Here is a 25,920-nt window from a genome sequence, read left to right as displayed (position 1 = left end):
AGCAAATAGAATTTGGATTGGACCATTCAAATAAAGCATAGTCCCAAATAGCACTTATTTTTATATTATTATTATTATTATTTTGGTTTTTTAAGACAGAGTTTCATGGTGTAGCCCTGCCTGTCCCGGAGCTCACTCTGTAGACCAGGCTGGCCTGGAACTCACAGAGCTCCGCCTGCCTCTACCTCCTGAGAGCAGGGATTAAAGGCACCATTGCCTGACCTTCAAATATCACTTTTTAAAAGCAGGAAAGGGTCAAACCCCTGCTATCTTCTGAGGTCCCACCCCAGAGGTGACGCGAGCTAGTAAATAGTCTCAAGGCGTCTTACTGTAGCTGTGACTGCGTAAGAGTGGGCTGTGTTTGGCAGGCTCTTCTGTGGCCTTATTTGCTCTATGTCACAGCTGTTCAGGGAAAAACTTTTCTTATCGTATCTTAACTACACTTTGATTTTTTTTCCTGCTAGCGGCTGAACCCAGGGCCTAGCACATGCTCAGTCCATATGCTACCCGTGACTCACACCACCGGCCCCAGGAGGGTCATTTTTCAGCACTTAGTTTAACCTCCTGGATCCCGGGCCATGTTTGAGGGTTTGAAGGGATCCCTTGTCAGCCTTTGTCTGGCTCACCTCAAACTCCGTGGTTAGATTTTTAGGACTGCCATAATGAAATTCTACAGACTGGGTGTTTGAGACCACAGAGGTTTATTCTGTCACAGTTTGTGAGGTCGGAGGTCTGAGGACCATGGTCCCTCGGCAGGCTGGAGCGAAGATTCCAGCCTCTGCCGCCCTTAACCTGCAGCTGTGCCGCTCCACCCTGCTTCCCCGTCATGTGATGTCTCCTTTACTCTACTTCACGCCTTTCCAATGTGTCCATGCCCAACTTTTCCTCTTCTGTAGGGTCACAGGCCACTGGGTCAGGGTCTATTATAATTCAGCATGACCTTATTTTGCCTTGATTAGATCTGCAAGACCTTGTCTCTTAGTAAGACCCCATTAAAGAGGTGGAAGTTAAGACTTCCGTTTATCGTTACATACGATTCAACGGCACTTCTGCGGGCGCAGGCTCCCAGTGGGACCCCTACTTCCTCATCACTGTCTCAGAGCCCAGATGCCCAAGCCCCTCTATGGAAAGCTTTGTGTGCCTTCCTGATCTTGCGTGCTATCCTAGCCGGTCGCCTGCCCTGACTCTGACGCTTGCCATAGAGCCAAACACTGGAAGAACACGAGCCCACCGAGCGCTGTGCTGGTGTCAGGACAGTGACAGGCCTCTTGCAGAGCGTGCCCAAGGGGCTCACCCTCATCTCTTCCCTTTCGTGCTGATGGACACACAACCTCTGTCTATTCATTGTAGCTGTTGTTTTGTTTAATTTTAAAAATATTTATTTTGTTTTATGTCGATGAGTGTTTTGCCTTCATATATGTATGTATGTGTACCACATGTGTGCCTGGTGCCATGAGTTGTCAGAAGAAGGCATCAGGTTCCCCCAAAACTGGAGCTGTGGATGGTTGTAAGTCACCATATGGGTGCTGGCAACCAAACCCAGGTACTCTGGACAAGGAGTCAGTGATCTTAACTACCGAGTCATCTCTCCAACTCTCTTATCTATTCTTACCAAATTCAAATCATTGAACCCACTGCTAAGAATTTCATACATACTATTTATTTTGCGCCACTCTGTATAAATTTATTTCTGCCCTACAAACTAAGACTTAGATATTATTATTCCTTGGTTTCTGGTCAGGAAACTGAGACTTAAAGATTAAGCTATTGGTCCAAGTTTCGGAGCCGTGAGAGGCCGTGTTTGCTCCTGTTAGTGGCTCTGTGCTGTAACAGTACATGTCTATTTTCTTTCCCATCCAAGCCTTTCTAGAGTTCAGATTCAAAAGCATCTTCCATGTCCATCCTTCACTACATACTGTCCACATGCCACAGAGTGGCGGTCTCACGCAGGAGCTACACACAGTGCACATGTTCACACGCCACAGGAGTGGTGAGCTCACACAGGAGTTATGCACAGTGCACAGCTCTTTTCTCAGTCCCAGTGTTCCCATCACAACTTCTTTGCTTTTCATGAGTAGAAACAAGAATGATGGAATACCTCACTAGAACAGAGGCGGCTGTCAGGAAGAGTCTGTGCAAACCCAGTGAGCAGCGTGGTTTCCTTCATGGATGCCATCTGGAGCGGGGTGAGGTGGGGAGTGGTGAGCCAATGTGTTCTTTCCGCTCCTGAAGATCATTTTTTGTTTGTCTGTCCCGCTAAAAGCACCAGCCCATTGAGACAGCCCAGAAGGCCATCGAGTATGCAGGGGTCAAATCTGTCTGAACTTCACTCCCTGTTGCTCCGGACCTGGCCTACCCTCCCCTCCCCCAGCCTGCTCTGTAGTTACCTCCGGCTCTAGCCAGTCTGTCTGCTCCCCAGTGTTTTGGGGGAGTCTGAGGGAGGCAGCCTGAAGCCCATCTGACCTATGCTGCTGAAGTCAGGTGCTCACAAGCAGAGTCCCTGGGACAAGCCTACAGAGTCAGGGCGGGGTGGGAGTCAGCAACTAAGCATCTCACGGACCTTCTTGTGTAGATCAGAACTCAAAGGTTGCTGCTTCTGGCCAATGTACTTCTCAGGTTGAATTCAGGTGCTCTGGGGAGCCAACAGCTGTGTTTAACCAGTCCTCCGTGGGTATCCCCCTTTTTTGTGTGTGGGAGAGTGTCCCTCATCAATTCCTAAAGATCCCCTCGGGCCTACTGTTGGAATACCAGCTCAATTAAAGAGTCACTGGACATGTGAAGGCCTGGCCTCAGATAGAGGCCCTAAGTAACCCAAGTCCGCCTAGATCAGTTCTTAGAACAGCCTCTGAGTTGCAGTTCCCAGTGTTCCAAGTAGTATCATTCTGGTTTCCCCAACCACAGCTCCTTGAAGGACACCCTAGCCATCTTTGCCTTACCTAATACACCACCTAGCAGTCAGCAACACAACGGCTCTCTTGAAGTCAATTGACCTTTTGTCATTTATTTGGCAAAGGAACTGTGCCTACCTGTAACGGATGAACAGTTGGGTGGGGTCATTTGCCACGAACAGAAGATAAATTTAATGAAGATAGATATATTTTATATAAATATGTTAATATGTTTATACTATATACATTTATAAATATATCAATATATATTAAATATACAATATATTTATATATTACATTTTATAGAAGATAAATTTAAGTAATGAACACATGGGAGGAAGAAAGAACCCTGCTTCCATACCCGCCACCCCACTCAAAGCATCTCCTACTGCCATCTCTTGACAGGGCTGAGCTGAGATGCAGCGGCTGCGGACGAACATACAGCTTTAGGTCAGGCTCACTGCCCTTGGCACCTTTGCGGGTCACAGTGGTTGTAGGGCACAGAGACCCTCACACTTTCAAACTCTTATACAGCTACTGATCGGGATTCTCGGAGTGCACAGTGAGTTAGTACTATAGCATCAGGTTTCCCCAGGAGGAGGATGGAGTGTCGGAAGTAGAAGCGATGCCAGACTTCCGAGTTTTGTGAACAGCCTACTTCTGTACTGGTGTGATTGAGGGAGTGCCAGCCAGGACCAAAGTGAGAGCCCGGCCCTTCTGGATCCCGGCCCAGCAACACTGGCCTCAGAAGATAGAACCACTCTACTTCTTAAACTCTGGGGCAGGAGACACAGCTGTAGTTTGCAAGTAATAAATAAACTATGAAGTAAATCTGTGCTTCCTTCTACCCTTTCCCCAAATTGCTGTGGAAAGTTAGGACAGACTCCGCAGGAGAATGAGTAGATATTGACAAGGTGGTCATTGCAGAGAGGGCTGGCATGTTAAGAGGGAAGGCATTGGATCACGCCTACGGAACTTCCTTTCTGTGGTTGGTGAGCAGTGCCGGGGAAGAAGGGCTCCGGGGATGTTCTGGCTGGGAGCTCACTCCTTCTTCCTGTGTCCCCCAGGCTGGTATAACCGACTCTATATCAACTTCACTTTGCACCGCCACATCTTCTTCTTCCTGCTCCAAACCTATTTCCCCGCCACCCTTATGGTCATGCTGTCCTGGGTGTCCTTCTGGATCGACCACAGAGCTGTGCCTGCCAGAGTCTCACTGGGTAAAAGTATTTGATAAGGCGTGGGAGGATGCTTTTGGTCTTTCTTTCAGCTGATCGCTAGGTAGTGGAGAATTAAACTCCTGGGCTGGGCATGGTGGCTCAATCACCTAATCCCAGCACCCAGGCTGGAGCTGGAAGACTAAGTTTGAAGCCAACATGGGCTACTTAGTAAAGTAATAGAATTCTTAGTTCATGGGCTCGGGAGTTGAAGGGGAACTTTCCTGCCTTTTGCCTCCTCTGTCCACACTGTGAACACCTGGGGAACTACCATTGCACCCCTCAGTCTGCATCAATTCAAAGGTGGAGCCAGTCTGGAATCCCAACCTTTCCACGCCAGTATGGGAATGAGGTACTAAAACGTCAATGAACGATTCGGCAAATGCCAACAATTATTTTGTAAACCCTAGCGTCTTGCTGGCTCGGACAATCCAAGACTGGAAACAGGAGGAACCTGGGGTGAAGGCTGTGTTCCTTCAGAGCTGGAGTTCTGGCTTCTGCCAGACCCTGAATTCCAGAGGGAAAATTTACAATCCAGCCTTGCAATTTGGATAAAATCAGGGTGAACCCTGACAAATGGGAGAACTTATCAGGCAAACCACAGCGGAGAAGAACGGGGCAGAACTTAGACAAGGGGAACTAACTAACTGTGCTTGTCCCTTCGAGGTGTCCTTGAGTCAGTTTTGAATTCCACACCACAAGTGGTCAGTCATGAGGCATGACCTTGTCAGACACGTCACAGAAACCCAGATTCCCCAGGTGACTGCAAACAGGCAGCTACTTCTTGAGATCTGGAAGGGGTGAGTCAGGGAAGGCCTGATTGTTTAGAAAGCAAAGCCTCACGCCTCTACTGGGTGGAAATATGTCCAGGAAACTTCTCACCTGATTTAAGAGACAGAGGATGTGAAATTGTGTCTGTGGGGTGTGAGACCGGCTCTGGGGTGGGCCAGCAACTTAACTAAGACGGTTTTACAGGCATCATGACGGTGCTGACCATGTCCACCATCATCACGGGCGTGAATGCCTCCATGCCCCGAGTGTCCTACATCCGGGCGGTGGACATCTACCTCTGGGTCAGCTTCGTGTTCGTGTTCCTCTCAGTGCTGGAGTACGCGGCTGTCAATTACCTGACCACAGTGCAGGAGCAGAAGGAACGGAAGTTTCGAGAGAAGGTGAGGACACTTCACTCCTTTTCTCTTGTAAGCTGGGCTAGTGTTTGTATGAGAATTAGTTCCCTGGTTGGGTGGGGACAGTTAGGAGGGACCAATGCCTGTGGAAAGAAGGACATTAATGCCAAAGTGTGAACGGTTCTCTTCTTGCCCTGTTGGGACGGAAATTGTGGGTGGGCAAGAAGCTCTTTAAGTGTGGTCTGTGGTACCGTTTGCATTCCTCGGCATTGACAGCAAGTGTCAGCAGCAAGCATGCAGGAGCCGCAGCAGGCACCGCCATCGAGTGCTCCAACCCTAAGATCTGAAACTGTTTCTTTTTCATGCAGTATAGCTTGATCATGGATTCCCCTTCCCCATTTCTTCCCAACCACTCCCCCACCTCTCAGCCAACTCAGCTTTATATCCCCCCCGATTCTCTTTCTTTTTTAAAAAAACAAAGCCAATCAGTGGTGGCACACACCTTTAATTCCAGCACTTGGGAGGCAAAAGCAGGGAGATCTCTGAGTTCAAGGTCTATAATCTAAGTTCCAGGACTGCCAGAGCTACCCATAGAAACCCTGTCTAAAACAAACAATAAAAACCTGTTCAAAAAAATAAGAAACACCCTCTCAAACCCCCCACAAAATCTGACACCATAATATACAAACAAAATACCAATAAGACAAAAGAAAAAAATATCCAAACAGCAAAATGAAACAAGCAGTCTACAAAAATACAACTGAGTGCATTTATGTTGCTGCTGGTCCTAAGTGGCTACTAGATTTGCTGAGACTCCGATGGTGGAAACTAGTTTTTCCTTGCCAGTGGATATCAATTACAGATAGCTTCTTGGTTAGGGGTGGGAGCCCCTGTCCACTTCCCCCCTTCAGTGCGGGGGGCCCCAGTCTGGCTTGAACTTTGCGCAAGCCTTGTGCATTTTGTCACAGTCTCTGTGACTTCCTTTTCTTTCTGGAAGACACTGGTTCCTTAGAGTCCCCCATCGCCTGTGGTTTTCACAATCTGTTGTCCTCTCTTCCACATAGATTCCTGAGTCCTAGGGAAAGTCTGATGGAGGCATCCCATTTAGGACTAAGTGTTCCAAATTCTCTCACTCTGTACATTGTCCTGTTGTGGGTCTCTGTGGTAATTACCATCTACTGTGAGAAGAAGGTTCTCTGATGATGGCTGAGTGAGGCACTGATCTGTGGATACAGAAGAATGCCCTTAGGAGTCATTTTATTGCTATGTTCTTTAGCAGAATAATAGTATTTGGTTTTTACCTAGGTCCGTGGCCTATCGAGTTTCAGGTTCTTGGTCACTTTATCAATATGGGCATGGAGTGGGCCTTAAATCCATGCAGTCAGAATGTCGGTGGGTACTTCTGTAACTATTGTACCACTATAGCACCAGTATATCTTGCAGACAGGTCTCTCTTGTAGGTCACAGGGTTTATGGCTGGGTTGAAGACTATCTTTCTCCTCTGGTAGCATGTGCAATACCTTCTAGTACTGTGAAGTCTAGTCAGTAGGGGTGCAACTTCTAGTTAGGCATCATCAAAACTCTTCCATGTTCAATGAGATATGTAAGTGTTGTCTTCAGCATAGGGTCTTACCTTCCGGTTGTGGAGAGTAACCAATAGCCTGTGATGTTTGGGGTTTCCAGGAGGCTCTTTGGCCAATGAGCCAATGACCCAACAATATGCAACCCATTCCTGCTAATGTTTTTTTTTTAATTTTTGTGCCATAAGATGTCTAGTTGGAGCACTGTCTCCCTCATTATTTGGTGTCTTCACGTATATTTCTTTTATATGTGTATTATTTTAGGAAACTTCTACAGTAGTAGTTCCCATATGATTTTCAAATGATAATTAGTGTTAGTTGTCCCTTCCTACACTCCTTCCTTTTCTCCTTTTTCCTATCAGACTTCCTTTTTAATCCTATTCCAATTTCCTCTTTGTCTCTCCATAAAATCGTGTTCTACTTCCCCTTCCTTGGGAGTCCCTCTCCTCCCCACTAGTCCCTTACCAAGTCCCTCACCTCTATGGTTTCCAGATTGTGGCATGTATATTGAAGGCTTTAAAGCTAACATGCACATATAATAGAAAACACACAATATTTGTCTTTTGGGGTACCTTACTCAGGATGAATTATTTTTTTTTAACTCCATCCATTTCCTTACAAATTCTGTAACTTCATTTTTCTTAACAGCTGAATAATAGTCCATTGTGAAATGTATTGTGAAATGTACCACGACTTTCTTTATCTGTTTATCAGCTGAACATCAGACTATTTCCAGTTTCTGGCTGTTATGAATAGGGCAGCAATGAGTGTGGATGATCAAGTGTCTCTGTAGTAGGATGTAGAGTTTTTGGGTATATGTCCAAGAGTGGTGTGGCTGGATATTGACACGGATATATTCTCCACTTCCTGATGACCCAGCACACGGACTTCCGTAGTGGCTGTATAGGCTCACACTCCCACCAGCAGTAGGTAACCTCTTCACCGTTCCTCACATCCTCGCCAGCGTGGATTGCCATTTTATTTGTTTGGTTATTTATTTCCTTTTTATTTTTTATATGTTAGTGTTTTGCCTGAACGTATGTCTGTGTAAGGGTGTTGGATCCCCTGCAACTGGAAGCACAGACATCTGTTAGTTGCCATATAGGTGCTGGACATCAAACCCGGGTCCTCCTGGAGAGCAGCCAGGGTTCTCAGCCACTGAGCCATCCCACGGGCTCCTGCCATTTGTTTAACTGATTGTAGCCAATCTGATTGAGGCAAGGTGAAATCTCAAAGTACTTTTAATTTGCATTTCTCTGAAGACTAAGGATATTGAACATTTCTTTAAGTGTTTCTCAGCCATCTCTGTTTTACTTTTTGAGAACTTTCTGCTTAGTTCTGTGTCTCACTTTTTAAATTGGGTTATTTGTTTTCTTGATGTTCAGGGCTTTTTAGTTCTTTTCAAATATGTTTTAGATATTAATCTTTTATCAGATATATAATTGATAAAGATCATTTCCCAATCTGTAGCCTGATAGTTTTTCCAAATGACGGCATCCTTTGCCATACAGAAGTTTTTCAGTTTCCCGAAGTCCTATTTATTAATTGTTGTTCCGAGTGCCTGTGCCATTGGTGCCCTGTTCAGAAAGTCCTTTCCCGGGCCAGTGAGTTCAGGTCTGTTCCCCATTTTTCATCAGATTTAGAGTTTCAGGTCTTATATTGAGATCCAACTGGACTTGACAGGTATGGATCTATTTGCATTCCTCTACATGTGTCCATGCTGTTGGACCAGCTCCATTTCTGCTGAAGCTACTGTCTTTTCTCCAGGGTGTACTTTTGACTTCTTTATTAAACATTAGGTATCCACAAGTATATGAATACGTGTGTGTGTGTGTGTGTGTGTGTGTGTGTGTGTGTGTGTGTGTGTGTAACTATAGCCCTATGGTGATGAACTCTGGGATGGTGGTACCACCAGCAGTTCTTTAATTATTCAGGATTGTTTTAGCTGTCATGTTTTGTTAGTCATTTGTTTCCGTACGAAGCTGAAAATTGTTTTTTTCGATACCTTTGAAGAACCATGTTGGAATTTTGATGGGGTTTGTGTGGCATCTGTAGATCTGTAGATTGCTTTTTGTAGAATGGCCATTTTCACTATATGGATTCTACCAATCCATGAGCACGGGAGAACCTTTCACATCCTGGTGTCTTCTTCAATATCTTGCAGCTTTTATTATACAAGTCTTTCACTTGCTTGATTAATGTTATCTCAGATTATCTATCTATCTATCTATCTATCTATCTATCTATCTATCTATCTATCTATCTATCATCTATCTACTTATCTATCTACCTATCATTTATCTATCAACTATCTATCTATCTATCTATCTATCTATCTATCTATCTATCTATCTTTCATCTGTTCTGAAAGTTACTATTTCCCTGATTTCTTTCTCCATCGATCATTTGTATATAGGAAGGCCATTGATTTTTGTGTATCACTCTGTGTCCTGCTACTTTGCTGAAAATATTTATTAGCTCTATACATTTCCAGATGGGGTCTTTTATGTCTAAAATCATTTCATCTGCAAATAAGAATACTTTGATTTCTTCCATTCCTGTGTTGATCTCCTCGATCTTCTTTAGTTGTCTCATTGTTCTAGCTAAGACTATGACTATTATATTGAACAGGTATGGAAAGAATGGACAGCCTTGTCTTGTTCTTGATTTCAGTGGGATTATTTTTAGTTTCTCTCCATCTAGGTTGATGTTAGCTGTGAGTTTGCTGTAAATTACCTTTATTATGCTGAGGTATATCCCTTATCTGTAATGTTCCCAGGACTTCTATCAGGAAGGGATGCTGGATTTTGTCAATTTTTTTTATGATCACATGGTTTTGTCTTTCTGTCTGCTTATGTGGTGGATTACATTTACTGATTTCCGTATGTTGAACCAGCCCTGTATCTCTGGGATGAAGCCAACTTGATCATGGTGGATAATCTTTCTGATGTGTTCTTTTGCAAGTGTTTACTGAGAATTTTTGCATCTACGTTCATAAGGGAGATAGTCTATAATTTCCTTTCTTTCCTTCCTTTCTCCCTCCCTCCCTCCCTCCCTCCCTCCCTTCCTTTCTTCCTTTCTGGTTGGGTCTTTGTGTGGTTTTTGTGTCAAGGTAATGTAATAGTAGTCTCACAAAAAGAATTAGAAAATTGTTCTTCAGTTCCTGTTTTGTGATATAATTTAAGAAGTATTAACATTAGCTTTTCTGTGAAAATCTGGCAGAATTCTAGACTGAATCCATCTAGTCCTAGAGTTTTTTTGGTTAGGACACTTAATTACTGCTTCTACTTCACTAGGGATTATGGATCTGTTTAAGTTGCTTATTTAATCTTGATTTAACTTTGTAAGTCTTATATGTTAAGAAATTCATCCATTTATTTTAGGTTTTCCAGTTTGGTGGAGTACAGATTTTTAAAGTATGTCATGATTCTCTGGATTTCTTCAGTATCTGTTGTAATGTCCCCCTTTTCATCTCTAATTTAATTTGGATCTTCTCCCTCTGTCTTTTAATTACTTAGCTAAGTGTTTGTCAGTCTTATTGCTTTTCTCCCATCCAAGTACTAACCATGTTCAAGCCTGCTTAGCATCCAAGATAAGACATTATTGACTTTTTTCAAAGTACCAACTCTTTGATTTCATTGATTCTTTGGGCTATTTGTTTCTGTTTTATTGTTTTTAGACCCTAGTTTGATTATTTCTTGCCGTCTCCTTCTTTGGAGTGGCATTTCTTATTGTTCTAAAGCTCTCAGGTGTGCTATTAAGTTACTAGTATGAGAGCCCTTAAATTATTTTATGAGGCAATTAGTGCTAAGAACTTCTTCCTTAGAACTGCCTTTATTGTGCCCCAGAAGTTTGGATGTATTGTGTATTCATTTTCATTCAATTTTAGGGAGTTTTAAATTTTCTTCTTGATTTATGTCTTGACCCAGTTGTCACTCAGCAGTGAGTTATTTTGTTTCCATGTTTCCTTACTTTCTGTTGTTGTTGGCATCTGGCTTTAATCACGGTAATCAGATACAATGCAGGGTACTGTTTTCCTTTTTCTTGAATATGTTGAGACTTGTTTTGTGTTCCAAGTTTGTGGTCAATCTGGGGAAAGTTCCATGAGCTGCTGAGAAGAAAGCTTTTCTTTTGCGTTTTGGCAAAGTGTCCTGAAGATGTTAGGTCCCTTTGACTCATGACCCGCTATCAGTGTGTGAGGGTCAATATGAGGTTTAAGCTGTAGCAGTGTTTCTTTTATGAACTCGGGCGTCCTGGTGTTTGGTGCATAAATGTTTTAAATTGTAATATCCTTCTAGTGGATTTTCCCTTTGATGAGTATGTAGTGTTCTTCCCCATCTCTCCTGATTAGTTTTGGCTTGAAGTCTATTTTATCAAACTTTAAAATGAATACACCTGCCTGCTTGTTGGGTCCATTTGCTCAGAATTCCCTTTTCCATCCTTTTCACCGAGGTGATGTCTATCCTTCATGGTGAGTGCGTTTCTTGAATGCCACAGAAGGATGGACCCTGTTTGGGGGATTCAGAGCAATAGTATCGAGGATTATCAGTGAACAATGTTTATTGATTCCTGTTGCTTCGCTGCTATGATGTGTCGCCCTCTTTCATTTGTTGTTCTGGGCTTATTTATCCCTTGTGTCTTCTTGGGTGCAGTTAACCTCTTCAGACAGATTTTTTTTTCCTTCTAGTGCATCTGCAGAGCTGGGTTAGTAGATAGAAATGGCTTAAATTTGGTTTTATCATGGAGTGTTTTTCTTTTTCTGTTTTTTGTGATTGAAAGTTTTGCTGAGTATAGTAGTCTGGGCTGGCATCTGTGGACGCTCAGAGTTTGTAGGGTGTCTGTGCAAGTATTTCTGGTTTTTGGAGTCTTTGTTGAGAAATCAGGTTTTGTTCTGATAGGTCTGCCTTTACATGTTACTTGGTCTTTTAGCTTGAGCTTGTAATATCCTTTTTTTATTCTGTATATTTAGTTTTTTAAATTATTATGTGCAGGTGAGCTTCTTTTCTGGTCTTGACTATTTGATGTTTTGTATACTTCTTGGATCATGGTAGGCACCTCCTTCTTTAGGTTGGGAGACGGTTTCTTCTATAATTTTGTTTAAAAATAGTTTCTGGGGCATTTTCTTGAGCTTCTTCTCCTTCCTCCATCCTAATAGTTCACAGGGTTGGTCTTCTCATGGTGTTTTGTGTTTAGATAATTCTAGATTTAACATTTACTTTGAGCCATCCATTTCTTCTGCCTTGTCTCCAACAACTAAGATGCTCTTTTCCATATCTTGTAATCTATTGGTGATGCTTGCCTCTGAGGGTTTGTTTGAAATCCTGGATTTTTTTCATTTCCGGTTTTGATTTCCTTTAGTGATTCTATTTCTTGTTAAATTCTATTTTCATCTCTTGAATTTCTGTCATTGTTTCACTCGATTTGGTGACTTCATTAAGGAAATTATTTATATATTCTTTGAGGTCTTTGAACATATTCGTAGTTGACCCTGTCTTGTGTTTGTGCTATTTTGCATTTTCAGGGCTCCTGTAAGAGAGTTGCTGGTTTTCGGTGGAGGCATAATCTCTAGTCTATTCATGTGTGTGTTTGTGCTGAAGTCTAGGTGTCTGGAGTTAAGGTGTTTGAGGTGATTCTCAGTGTTGATAGCTGGTCTTGTCTTTGCTGGGTGTTTTCTTCGTTGGTTGTTATTGCCCTCTCTGGATCCTAGCAAGCGTGGTGGCTGTGGGGTTCCTGGTAGAGACAACGTTTTCCAGGTTGGTGGGCAGCAGAAAGGAATGGATATGGGCCAGGGGGACTGTGGGAGAAAGCTTTAGGGTCCCCACCAGAAGACAGTCCTCAGGAACTGGAGATGTGGGAGGAGAGGCTTCTGCCAAAAGGCTGCAGTAGGGACAAAGAACGGGTCTGGAGAGACAGGGTGAGAGGAATCCTGGGTCTCTACCAAGAGGCGGAGTCCCAAGCAAGTGGGGCTTGGGTGGGAGACAGGCTCCCTTAGCCGGCTACCACAGGATGCTTAGAAGTCTGTCTGGAGAGAGTGTGACAGAGGGCGGGAAGGACAGTGAGAATCGCCACCCCCCCAGTGTGACCCTGGGATTGGCGGTTAACACAAAGGATGGAAATGAACTAGAAATGAAGCCCACGAGGGTCCTCAGCAGAGCTAAGCCGGGTCTGCACCCTGAGGCAGAGGCCTCAGGGAATAAGATCTGAAATTGTTAATAGCGCTCACAGAGGTCTAGAGAGTCAGGATTCCTTAGCCCTTGACAAGCAGCCAGTGGTCCAGCTCCTGGTCTGGGATCTGAGAGCCCTGGCCCCAGAGGTCTGGCAGCTGACTGGAAATCTTTGGCTACCAGGACCTGCGATTCCTCTTCTCTGACTCTTTACAGCCATCGATCTGCTCCGGTTTCCATGCTCTGTCCTCTCTACTGTCACTGAGCCCTTGTTCCTGCCCTCTCCAGCCCTTCCGCTGCCTCAGGGGGCCGCTGTGGCCGCTTTGCCTTGGCGGCTTATGTTTCCCACTGCAGTCCGCCAGCCTCATGGCTCCGCCTTCTCCAGCCCACAGACTGTAGCTTCGGGAGCCCTAGGCGCTGGCTGCTCCGCAGTTGCAGCCACTCATTGGCCACTGCCTTTGTTCCCTGTCTCTGCTACTTCCGTTTTCATACTACCAGCTCAGAGGGATCAACAATTAGGTAACAAAAGACCATTCAATAGACGCTGGGAGCGTGCACTGATGTTACAACACCAGTGGGAGGCATCGCCCAGTTATCTCACCAAACTGAGTGGCGTGGCCCGCTTAGACATCTGGAGGCCCCACAAGCAGATGAAGGCTGCATTTGTACCCATCGTGCCCTGTGCCTCTGCACTCATCACGGAGGTCACTCTGCTAGGCCACCAGGAGAAGAACTACTCCCCAGGCCTAGTGAAAATAATTTCAAGGTTACTTAGATGCTAGATGTCACCCATACTTGTGCTAGAGAAAGGGTATACACTGTTTGAAACAGTCAAGGCTGTGGCTGCACTTCAGAAGCCAGAGCAAGCAGCTGCAACTGCCATGTTGTTTCCTTAAGACAACCAGATAGAAGATTCATAATAGTTGGTGCTGGGGGGCATAAGGGTACCTGTCTGCCATCAAACTGACGATGCGTTTGCTTAAGGCAGCCAGGGTGTCAACTGAAGGTCTAGACGCTACCAACTGGGGATTAAATTCCCACTACCTACCCTTTATTATTTACAGAAAAATGAACATAGGAAAAAAAGCGTGACATTGCCCCCAGAAGTGGTTTCTAGCAGACTTTAACACTTGCTCGGTTCCCTCCTCTTCCTCCAAACGAGGCTCTTCCCTCTTGCGAATATTCCTAACTTTTGCTGCACAGTGTGAAAAGCATGAAGTGTTCCGACAAAGAATAAGAACAGGAAAATTGAGTTTAGATCCAACTCTGTCATCTGAAGTCTGCCTCAGCTTCCTCACGGGTAGAAAGGGCATTACAGAACCCCTGTCCCACTGTTATCCAAGGTCACTGTAAGGGTCACACAAGGTCATGCATGAGAAAGTTGTTTTGAAATTGAAGGGCTCTAGACACACAGTATATAGAACAAACCAAAGATGGAAGGTTTCCTGTTCTATGAAAAGGCAAGACAAAAGTTCTGTTCCGGAATGAAAAGTTCCTTTATTTATTGATTTATTTTATTTATTGTATTTGGTGTTGGGATTGAATCTAGCACCTTACCTGCTTGGCAAGTACTTAAGCAATGAGTTACACCCTCAGGCTTCCCGAAGCTCCTTTCGTGACTGATGCTCTGCAAACATTAGCCAAGTATGAATTAAGGCTAAATCTTTACTCTTAGGTTCCCTAGACGTGCTGTCCTTCCCATACTGCATTCTATCACATTGGACTGTAACATGCAATGCAAGTAAGAGGCTTCCTACAGGAATGCTGTATTAATCACAGTACAAAGCCCTGAGCTCAGTCTCCTGGCGACGCGACACCATACACACACACACACACACACACACACACACACACACACACACACACAGACTTACTGTTCCAGAGAAGTAAGTACCCAGTGAGAACTACTTCACACATTCAGGAAAAACTCGTTTAACAGCAACAGTGTATATCTAGTTTGGGCTAGTGCCCAAAGGAAGCCACCTCTATATAGAAATTATCAGGGGCTTATCTAGGTTTTGAGTTATTTTATATGTGATGTCATCTGTTCTCTTAAGCCCCAGGCCCAAGTTACGGTTAGAACAATTAACCGTGTTTCACAGAGACAGAAATTCCAAGGCTTGGTTGAACAAGTGGAAGTATTTACAATAAATCATGTTATCATAGTTATCCTTGGACAGACCAGGGCTGTTTACCAGGCAACTGTTAGCCAGGGTCACCCTGTCTGGCTGGCAGAATCATGCTCTTTCTGATAAGATACCTAGGCGTGTTTCTTCAGCCAAATTCTGCTTTGTATAACTTACTTTCTCCTAAGCAAGTTTAGTAAGTGTTTTCTAGCACCAGCTTGGTTCTCCTGTGTCATCACTACCAACACATCGCTGACAATTCTATCAGTTGACATGGCGGTCACCTAGAAGGTGCAGATATCAGAAATCATGAAAATTCCACATCTGTGTTCATGTGGGTAACTGCTGACCCCTTGCCAGAAGGCCCTTTAGATTTTTGGAAAGGAGCGTGTTCCCTTTAGAGAACTGGGCTTTCAGCATCGAATCTGAACTGTGCCTTTCAAGGGTTTCCACACAGTCTCCAAATGCACGAGGTTGCTCTTAACCACTAAACCATCACTCCGGTCCAATTTCAATACTTTTTATATAGTTATTCCTTTTTAGATTTATTTGTTTTGTTTTATGTGTTTGAGTGCTTTACGCATAAGTTTGTCTATATACCATGTGCATGTCTGGTACCTGAGGAGGTCAGAAGAAGGTATCAGATGTCCTGGAACTGAAATTATGGACCTATCAACTATTATGAGCCATCTTGTGAGTGCTGGGATTTGAACCTGGGTCCTCTGCAAAAATAACAAGAGCTCTCTTAACCACTGAGCCATCTCTCCAACCCCCTACTTAAATACTTTTTTTTTTTTTGGTAATCCTTTACTTTTCTATTTTAAAAGATAGCCATGCCTTCACCTAATTCTGCTCAGCTACCACTTTGGTAACAGCTTAGCCATCAACAGTGTTTTCTGTGTGGGACAACAGGAGTCTTCCCACTACCTGCCCCTCAGAAACTGACTGAGCTTTTCTGACTTTTGTTGGTGCAGCTGAACTGTTTAAAAATGCAACATTAGGGTTACAGAGGTAACGCATAGGTCAGAGCACGTCCTGTGACTATAAAGTGACCTGAGTCCACACACAACCTGTAACTCAAGGGCTGGAGAAAGGAGGCACATGGACGGAGGTAGCTGGCTGGCCATCCAGCCTCGTCAAAACAGTGAGCTGCAGGGTCAGTGAGAGACCCTGCTTCAACAAATATGGCGAGGGCTGGAGAGGTGGCTCTGAAGTTAAGAATGTGACTGCTTTTATAGATGACTACAGAATTCAGCTCCCAGCACCCATGCTAGGCAGCTCACAACCATCTGTAACTCTAGCTCTGGTCTCAATGGGTACCTGCTCACATGAACATACACACACACACACACACACACACACACAGATACACAACATACACATTATTATTATTATTATTACTAATGGTAATAACAACAACCATAACAATAATTAATAATAATAAAGAGCTGACTGTGATAGCACCACACCTTTAAACTCAGCACTTGGGAGGCAGAGGTAGGTGGTCTCTCTGTGTTGTAGGCCAGTCTGATCCACATAGTGAGTTCCGGGTCGGCTGATGTTACAAGTGAGCCTTGTCTCAAAATGAATGAATGAATGAAAGAATGAATGAATGAATAAGGTAGAGAATAACTCAGGAAAATACTTAATGTCCTCACCTGGCCTCTGTATGTGCTTTCACGAACTTGTCCCCACCACACACAAATTAATTAGTTATCTGAAAATGCAGCACAGACACCATAAACTCCAACTCTGTTATTTATTTACTTGTTAAGAGACAGGGTCTCTCACAAATAGCCCAGGCTGGTCTAACTAGTGATCTTTCTGCCTCAGTTTCCAAAATACTGGGATTACATGTGTGTGCTACCATGCCTACTCATGACCCTGTACTCTTACCTAAATTCACCTTTGAAATAAGGGCACTCTGCTTTAAATGTTTTTCAATGCTGGGTTCAGAACAACTAAGGACCTTGGCAGGCCAGGTAAGTGCTCTACTACTGAATGGCTTGCCCAGCCTTTCCTAACCTTTTTTCTTTATTCCTGAACACAGAGGTAGATCCCCGCCCTAGAAACAGAATGCAGAGATTTCAATTCCTGGTTGAAGCAGTCATGGGTTAGAAAGAGGAATCTGGAAAGTTTTAGGCAAGCCTGGATTACATGGTGAGATTCTATGTAAAACAAAATGAATAAAAAAATTCCTGGGTCTCATATCTGCTACGTGGTTTCAGGAAAACTGTGTAGCACTTGGGTCTTAGTTTTCGCCTCTGAAATTAACTGGACTGGATCAGCAGTTCTCAATTCTGGCTGCACAGCTGTTGTATAACAGAGTTTTCCTGGGAGGATGCAAAACACACACACACATGCACACACACATGCATACATGCACTCACATACACACATACACACACACACACACACGTACACATGCACACACGCCTACCCACCTCAGTTAAGTAGCCCATGATAGATCAAAATATGGATACTACCAATGTACAACTTGGTGAACCAGTGGGTTTCACTAGGATTTCTTACAGGAATAAGGGCGAGGGATTACTCACAGGAGCAGAAATGACTCAAAGACAGCTACATCAGTAAAGACCACCTCAAGGGTGAGAGCTCACAAAAGTTGAGAGCCTATAGTGCTCTGCACAGCCTGCAGGCAGCTCAGCAGGTTGGAGAGTGCCCTTTCCTGGTGGCCCAGTTAGTCTGAGCCTGTCTGGTTTTGTTTGTTTTGTTTTGTTTTGTTTTTCAGACTCTTCCTTAGGTCTCTGCTTCTTTCCGGAGGCTGGGCTTGTCTCACAGTCTTCTTTGTGGCTCGGCTGTCATCAGCCTTCACTGTTCATATTCTCTTGGGGAGAAAGAGGGCCTGATGAATCTGATCAGTGTCAGGATCAGGCTACTATGAATTGTTTACCTTTTGTCTATCTTAGTTAGGGTTTCTAACTAAGAAGCACCATGACCAAGGCAACTCTTAAAAAGGAAAACATTTAATTGAGGCTAGCTTACAGTTCAGAGGGGTTTAATTAATTAATTAGTTAATGCAAAACATACATACATACATTAATTAATTAGTTAATTAATTAATTAAGAGACAGGGTTTTCCCTGTGTAGCTTTGGAACCTGCCCTGGTACTTGCTCTGTAACCCAGGTTGGCCTCAAATCGAATTCTCAGAGATCCACCTGCCTCTGCCTCCTGAGTGCTGGGATTAAAGGTGTGCACCATCACCGCCTTACCTCGCTTCAGAGGTTTGATCCATTATTGTCAGGGTAGCATGCAGGCAGACACGGTGCTGGAGAAGGAGCCGAGAGTCCTGTATCTTGATCCATAGGCGGCAGAAGCAACTGTGTGCCACACCAGGCGTAGCTTGAGCATATGAGACGTCAAAGCCCACCCACAGTGATACACTTCCTCCAACAAGGACACACCTACTCCAATAAAGTCACACTTCTTGATTGTACCACTCCCTGTGGGCGCCATTTTCTTTCAAACCATCATACTGTCTGTCTTAATGAGCTTCCCTGAAGGAAGGAATGTTTCAGTTGCCAGGAAACTGCTACATAACAGCAGAACCACTTGGGAGTTTTAAGCCAGCTTAGAGTTGGTGTGCAACGCAGTCAGAGTAAAGAATTGCTGGACTCGGTGATGTCCGAGGTCCTTAGAACTTCCTCTCTCTGGATGCCAGAGTAGCAATGGGTCGTCACTCTGTCACCAGGCCAGTTTCTCTCCCCATCCTCGAGATCTCACTGAGCCTTTTGCTTGCTGCCCGTAGTTTCCATGCGTGTGTGGAATGCCTCACTCAAGAACCATGATGCTGGATGGAAGCTACAGTGAATCTGAGGCCAACAGCCTGGCTGGCTACCCAAGAAGCCACATTCTGCCAGAAGAAGAAAGACAAGACAAAATCGTGGTCCATTTGGCCCTTAACAGTGAACTGGCAACCTCCAGAAAGAAAGGCCTTCTCAAAGGCCACGTGGGGCTCTACATCTTCCAGAACACCCACGCCATTGACAAATACTCCAGGCTGATATTTCCAGCCTTCTATATATTTTTCAACCTAATTTATTGGTCAGTGTTTGCCTAGGGATTCCAAGGCTGTGTCTAGGAAAGGGTGTGGACAGCCCTCGGTGGACTCTTGGACCTAATGACCATACTTCCTGCCCCAGGCCAAGCAGCTGCTCCTGGCTTGGAGGAGCCCAGGGACCTCCAGCTGCCCTCACCCCGTATCTGTGGATTTTTTCCTCAGTCATGCTGTGTTCCACATCACACGCTCCCCCCTCTCAACAGAGCTGTCCTTTGTTCTATGTGAACGTGTTCCCAAGAACTTCCCCCACGCCAATTTAATAAAAGACTCAAAGGCCTCCCGAATGTTCTGAGATGCTCAGAAAGTGAAGAAAGAAAATGAAGGACAAACTATGGGGGGCATTCTGGGTAAGGAACTGGGTGCAAAAGACTGTGAACTTATTCAGTTGGATTAAGTGCCTACATTGGAAGGAAAAGCTCTCAGAACGGAGACGGGAAGTGATTTAGCCTAAACAAAACTGGCAACTGGCATGGTTTTATAAATGGTAGGGGAAATTATTCATTTCCCTCTTCATTCAGTCATTCATTAACACCGAGTCCCCACCCTGTGCCCAGACTGTAGAGATGAATGAGTCGTCTTTTCCTTCAATGAGCTTCTCTAAGCGATGCTCATTCTACATACACAGTGTGCTTCTGCATCCTGCTCCCCGCTCTGCCTCACTCACCCACAGACCCATTCTGCTTCCTGCTGTTTTTACTCTAGGTCTGTCTAGAAAGGCATTTCCAGTCTCTTGTGAGACTCTCATGAAGCCAGCTCAGGGCTGCCCCCTCGAGGCATCCTTGTGGAATGAATCGAGGGCTGAGAATATACCAGGACTTGAGTATTGGAGAAAGTGCAGTGTGATCCTAGAGAAAGGGGGACCTGGGTCTGCAGTGGAAATTTAGTCAGATACCCCCACTTCCTGTTTAGAATTCCTCCCCTTCTTCCTCAGCAAGATAGTGTCCTTAATCATCATCATCATCATCATCATCATCACCATCATCATCATCGTCATTATCCCTGTGTCCACGTCCACCCACCATCCTAGAGATCCACCTACTCCAAGAAGTGTCCCACACTCCAGAGTGACTTCCCCCTTACTTCTAGGAGTGGCTGTTTCCTCCGCTGCCACTGAGTGAATGTTAAGAGGGTAATCTGGCTCATTTAGCTGACACTAAGTCGTGGGAGGAGATGGCCAGAAAATTTAAGGAAATCTCTACCAGAATTGGGTGGTACAAAGGATATGATTTTGCTAAGAGGCTTTTTAAGTTAAGGCATTTGGGGTCAGAAGGTTGTTTTTGAGGAGCAAAGGGGATGTCCCCCTCCAGATCCTTGCTTACTGAAGGACATCGCTTTACCCTCTTTCTCACTGTCCCCACCAGATTCCTGTAAGGAATTCCTGTAACTACCTAGTCAAGAGCAGAAAAGTGATCCTCACAGGAAGGCAAAACCTTGTTTCAAATTAAATATGCTCCAGATTGCAGAGTCTGCTGCAGGACGGGGTTTAGTCCTGAGGACAAGGCACACAGGAATATCAGAACCTCCCTGAATTCCAAGCCAGGGAGGGGCCTGATGCAGCTGTGTGATTCTCTCACCCCCGCTCCCTCAGTGTGACTGGGCTCTCACATCTTGGTTCCTTCTCCGGGATCACTCCGCACCTCCTGTCTTCTGTTCCCTCACATAGATACCTTGAGTCCACTGGTTCCAGTCACTCCTTTCAACGGTCCCTTGCCCATGCTAAAGACTCACCATCTCTAGCCACCAGCCTTGACCTTAGCTGTAGCTTCTAGCCCACCAGCTCAGAGGCTGTGGGATAGAGCAGTCTCTGCCAGACTGGCCTAGGTACCACCGTGGCATATATTGTCTTAGGTGGCTGCAAGCTCAGTAAGCTTCTGAGCTACCCTGAGATTTAAGAACTCTAGAGAAGGACTCAGGGAACTCAGAGGAGCCATTATCTTCATGGTTACAATGTATTACTACAACATAAAGTTAGAACCAGCGAAGGAAGAGGTGTCCAGGAAAGGGTCTGGGAGAGCAGGTGCCGAACTCTAAAATGTTGTCTCCTCTTGGATCTATATCAATTGTGCCGGTTTCCCCCAGCAATGATGTGTGTCCAGGGAAAGTCAGCCTGCTCATCCAAGTGTATAAACATTTTAGGGAAGCTTGGCGTAGCTGATGGTCCCCATGACCCATCTTAGTCTGCAGCCTTGCTGGAAGTTGAACAGGTCCCTGGGGCACAAGGTGTCTAATGGTGGTTCTCGAGACTGGAACGTTCAAACACACGGAACTCAGCTAATCCTGTCTCTGAGCTGTCTTCTGTAGTAGCTGCTTTTGTGTTGTGACAGAAGCAACTGAAAGGAGGAAGGGTTTGTCTCATTGTTCTTGTCTGGCGTAGAGGAGAAGAGTTCATAGTGACAGGAATGTGTGTATGTCTGAGGCTACTCACGTTGGTGGATCAGAAAGCTCGGGCAAGAGCCATGTGCAGATAAAGCCTTTGAAGCCAACCTTTCCAACCGCTGTGAGCACATGCTAGCCAAGTCACATGTTCCAGAGATTGCACGGTCTCCTAAAACAGTGCTACCATCTGGGTCAGAGAATTCAGACATGTGAGCCTCCGGGAGACATTTGTATTCAGGCCGCAGCACCTCCTCTTTGGGACCTGAGCCCTGCTGGAACTGGACTCCGACACTGGGGCGTTGGCTCTTGGTTGTGGTGGTAATTCATTCACATGCTCTCTGATATGGTAGACGTGGGCCACCAGCATGTCTAAATTTTAATTAATTAAAGTTAAATAAAATTAACTTTGTTAAAGAAACTTGGTTCTCAGTGGCACTAATTATACTTCAGGCTTTCTGTTCGGTAACCCCCAAACCCTGTGGTTTCTTGTGGGACAACGCAGGTCCATAGAACATTTCATAAAGGTTGAAAGTTTCTTAGAGCTGTGGTTCTTCACCCTTTAGTACAGTTCCTCATGCTGTGCTGACCCCAACCATAAAATTATTTTAGTTGCTACTTTGGAACTGGAAAGTTGCTAATGTTATGAATTATAATGTAAACTTTTTGGAGCTAGAGATTTGCTGAAGGGGTCGCGACCCACGGGTTGAGAACTACTGCCTTGGATGAAAGGCTCAGTCTGTGTAGACAGACGGGAGGAGGAGGGAAAGCTTGGAGATGCAGAGCAGAGGCCATGTGGGCAGGTGATTTCAGCTGGACCCCAGGCTGCAGGAAGGACAGGTGAGAGCCCAGCTGTTCAGGGTGCTAGGACTCATGGTAGGTCTCCACCATAGCGGTGCCAATGAGGACAGCTCGCCCTCCATGGACCTGCCTGGCCAAGACCACCAGATTAGATGTATTGTTTGGGCTGAAAGTCATTGACTCCACCACGCTCTGCTCCTGACTACATTGTCCTCGTAAACTGCGGCTCGTAACGAAGCTGCCCATACACAGAACAGATAACGAATACTTTTGACTAGGAACGGGGATGAAGCCTACAGCGAACATTCAGAATTCTAAATGACTCCATTGTGTGGGATCATGACACCGCAGCACCACTGTGTTCCACAGACGCCTTGCCATCTAAGAGTCCGACTCTGCTGGAAAAAACGAGGGGGCGAACTGGAAACAGCGGTGGGAGCAGAAGGCGGCGCTGAGGAAATACTGAGAAGACAGAAGGATCAGCGTTTGTTATGGGGCATTTGAATGGTGCTTTATTTCAAGGAATCTAAGATATAATTAGATATGCTATATGCTATGAATTCACGTACTATAAAGAAAGAAAATAATGCTGCTAATTGTGTGTGGCATGATTAATATTAAATTGTGAAAAAAATCCATATTAGAATAATAATTAAAAAGATGTTATTCAAAAATGGATGGTTGGGTGCTGTGGGAGTTCCTTCAGCTCCTTCAGCCAATCGCTGCTGAGTTACCAGCCCATTGGGGCGTGGTCTCTCTCCCTTTAAAAAAAGCAGCGGCTGTCCTCCACTCTGTCTTTGTCTTCCGGCTCCGTTTCCGGCCCCTGGACTCCTTTCCTGTTCGCACGGAGGGGCTGTTGTCTGGGACGGTAATCTGTAAGTTTTTTCCCCTTTGAATAAATAACCATTCTATTAATCATAATTCCAAACTGGTGTGGGATTGTCTGTGACTTACGCCTTCATCTGGCGCCCCACGTTTGGTTGTAGAACCCCCCCCTTCCCCCCCACTCAACTGCTTGCTACCAGCTCGGCTAGTCACGAGACCTCCCTCAGCTGCGGCCTGTGCCCTGTATGTGGAGCCAGCAGTTCAATTAAACCCCACGCCTCCCAAGCTCCACAGGCTTGGGACAGTCTCTGCAAGCCTGGTTTGCTCTTTTCTGAGTTGTTTTTAAATTTCCCTTGTAAGTGCGGTGCTTTAGTGGCGTGAATCAGAACGACTCGGTCACGTGGAGGCATACGCGGCTTCCGGGTTGCTCTTTTCTACCCCTGGATTCTGGGTTTCTGGTTCCGTGCATGGAATTGATTTAATTAAACTTTCTTTCTTGAGCAACTTATATTTCCTAGTTTTTAACAAATACTAAGGCAGACACTGAAACAGGACCTGTTTAAGTCACCTTTGCAGTGGTTCTAGTCGCAACTTGGCAACAGCGCCGCCAACTAGACAAGAGGTAATATGGCAGTTTTTGTTTCCAACGCCAATTTTACTGTTTTCTTTATTAATACAATGGATTATGTCATGCAAGGTTTATATGACTATGGGAATATATTAATTTACTTGTTACTAGGTTTCAGTTTTCTTTTCAATATTTTATCATTAAGAAAGATACGATTTTTACGGACTAATATTGAACAACTAGTTGAAAGGATTAAAATTATTGAAAATCAGGGGTTATCTGAACAAGTGGATACTATGATAGACAAAATTGACTCCATGTCCAAGGGTACTAGGAAGTTACCTGAAAGGGTACAGGCTGTTGAATTTGACGTTCAGATGTTACCACAAAGTTTTGATAAGGTAACAGATAGAATGAACCTCCAGAATGGGAACCAAAAAACTGATACCTTAGTGAAATTACTAGAAACACGGGTAGGTCAGGAGATTCAGGATTTAAGGGATACAATGATAAAAAGATTAGAAATGATTGAAGAAACTATTGGAGCTGGTGAACAGAGTAAGAAGGCACAAGGACAGGATACAATGCCACCACCAGCTGTTAGAACTGGCTTACCCAGGGTCCTAACAACATACCCTGTAATTTATTCTGACAAAGGGTTAACTTCCAAAGGCTCAAAGGGAGTTAAAGAAGCTAGATGGACACCAATAGCAATGAATGATTTAAAAGAAATTAAGCAAGCTGTCGTTAATTTTGGCTTGCACTCTGCATTTGTTAAGGAAATGATAAGGACTTGGGCTTCTAATGTCAGAGCTACCCCCCATGATTTCTCTCAGCTAGTGTCTGCAGTTTTAGATGATGGGCCTTCCTTGATGTTTGGAATTTATTTCAGAGAAGAATCCAAACATATGGAACAGCAAGGAAGAGCAAAAGGTGTGGAGGTTTCCCAAGATCAAATTCTTGGTGTAGGAGCATATGCTGATCCACAGGTCCAAGCTCTTTATGATGAAGAAGTGCTGTCCTTATGTCACAAAGCAGCCTTGAATGCTTTGAATAGAATACAAGATCCAGCAAAAAGGGTCGAATCATATACCAGGGTTAGGCAGGGACAGAGAGAACCCTTTACTGACTTTGTGCAAAGATTAATTAAGGCTCTGGACATAGGGGTAACAGACCCAGAAGCTAGACGAATACTTCTTGAATCTCTAGCTTTTGAAAATGCAAATACTGAATGTAAAAAGATAATTGGGCCTTTAAGATCTAGATCAGCACCAATGGAAGAATGGATACAGCATACAATGAATGTTGAGATGTTTAGCTATAATGATGAATCCTGGATAGGAGAAGCGATTTCCAAAGCTATGAGGAGACATCAAACTACCAGGTGTTTTAATTGTGGTAAATTAGGACATCTGAAAAGGGATTGCCGGCAAAGAAATCCTAGGAATAATATCTCCTCTGGGAATGACAAAAGTAGGAGATCTCAGCCTTCAGGTATATGCAGGAGATGCGGTAAAGGCCGACATTGGTCCAACGAATGCAGGTCAACAACAGACAGACAAGGCAACCCGATACCATCAGGAAACTCCTTGAGGGGCCTCTCGCAGGCCCCCAAGCCAAAAGTGGCCCAGTCATTCCCAGTTACAGTCGAAAATGTGTCTCACCAAGAAAATTAAAAACTCCAATGTCTGCCGTAAAAAGTAATACTGGTCTAAATGATGAATTACATGTGGAGAATGAGTCAAAAAATTCAGGAGGACAGTGTAAACGTATATTTTGGCAAACGTATATTAACGATCAAAGACCAAAGCTAAGAGTCTGTATAAATGGCATTTTTATTGAAGGCTTATTAGACACAGGTGCGGATGTAAGTATAATTACTCCAGAATCCTGGCATCCGAATTGGCCTCTTCATGAGGTAGATGTTCAGTTCCTGGGAATTGGAACCCTATCTCGTGTAAAACAAAGCACAAGATGGGTGGAATGCATAGGGCCTGAAGGGCAAATAGGAAGATTAAGGCCATATATAGCAAATATTGCAATAAATTTATGGGGCCGTGACCTGCTACAGCAATGGAATACCCAGATTAACATTCCTGTAGTTCCAGGAACTCACAATTCTGGGAAGGATATAATGAGGTATTATGGAAAAAGGTCACCAGCCATTCA

General features: G+C 44.5%; 1 protein-coding gene across 1 annotated transcript in view; it reads left to right on the top strand.

The window, feature by feature from the left end:
* Gabrr2 (gamma-aminobutyric acid type A receptor subunit rho2) overlaps positions 1–19,461 on the top strand; it is a 42,860-nt gene extending 23,399 nt beyond the window's left edge. Inside the window, exons 7-9 of the mRNA XM_048420653.3 lie at positions 3,956–4,108; positions 5,081–5,277; positions 18,873–19,461. Coding sequence (XP_048276610.3) covers positions 3,956–4,108; positions 5,081–5,277; positions 18,873–19,184 — 662 coding nt within the window. The 3' untranslated portion in view covers positions 19,185–19,461. The remainder of the gene's footprint in view (positions 1–3,955; positions 4,109–5,080; positions 5,278–18,872) is intronic.
* Positions 19,462–25,920: the final 6,459 nt, after the last annotated feature.

The sequence above is a fragment of the Myodes glareolus genome, chromosome 16 (assembly GCF_982192425.1).
Source record: "Myodes glareolus chromosome 16, mMyoGla1.1, whole genome shotgun sequence".
NCBI lineage: Eukaryota > Metazoa > Chordata > Mammalia > Rodentia > Cricetidae > Myodes > Myodes glareolus.
This window is presented reverse-complemented; position numbering and strand designations above follow the sequence as displayed.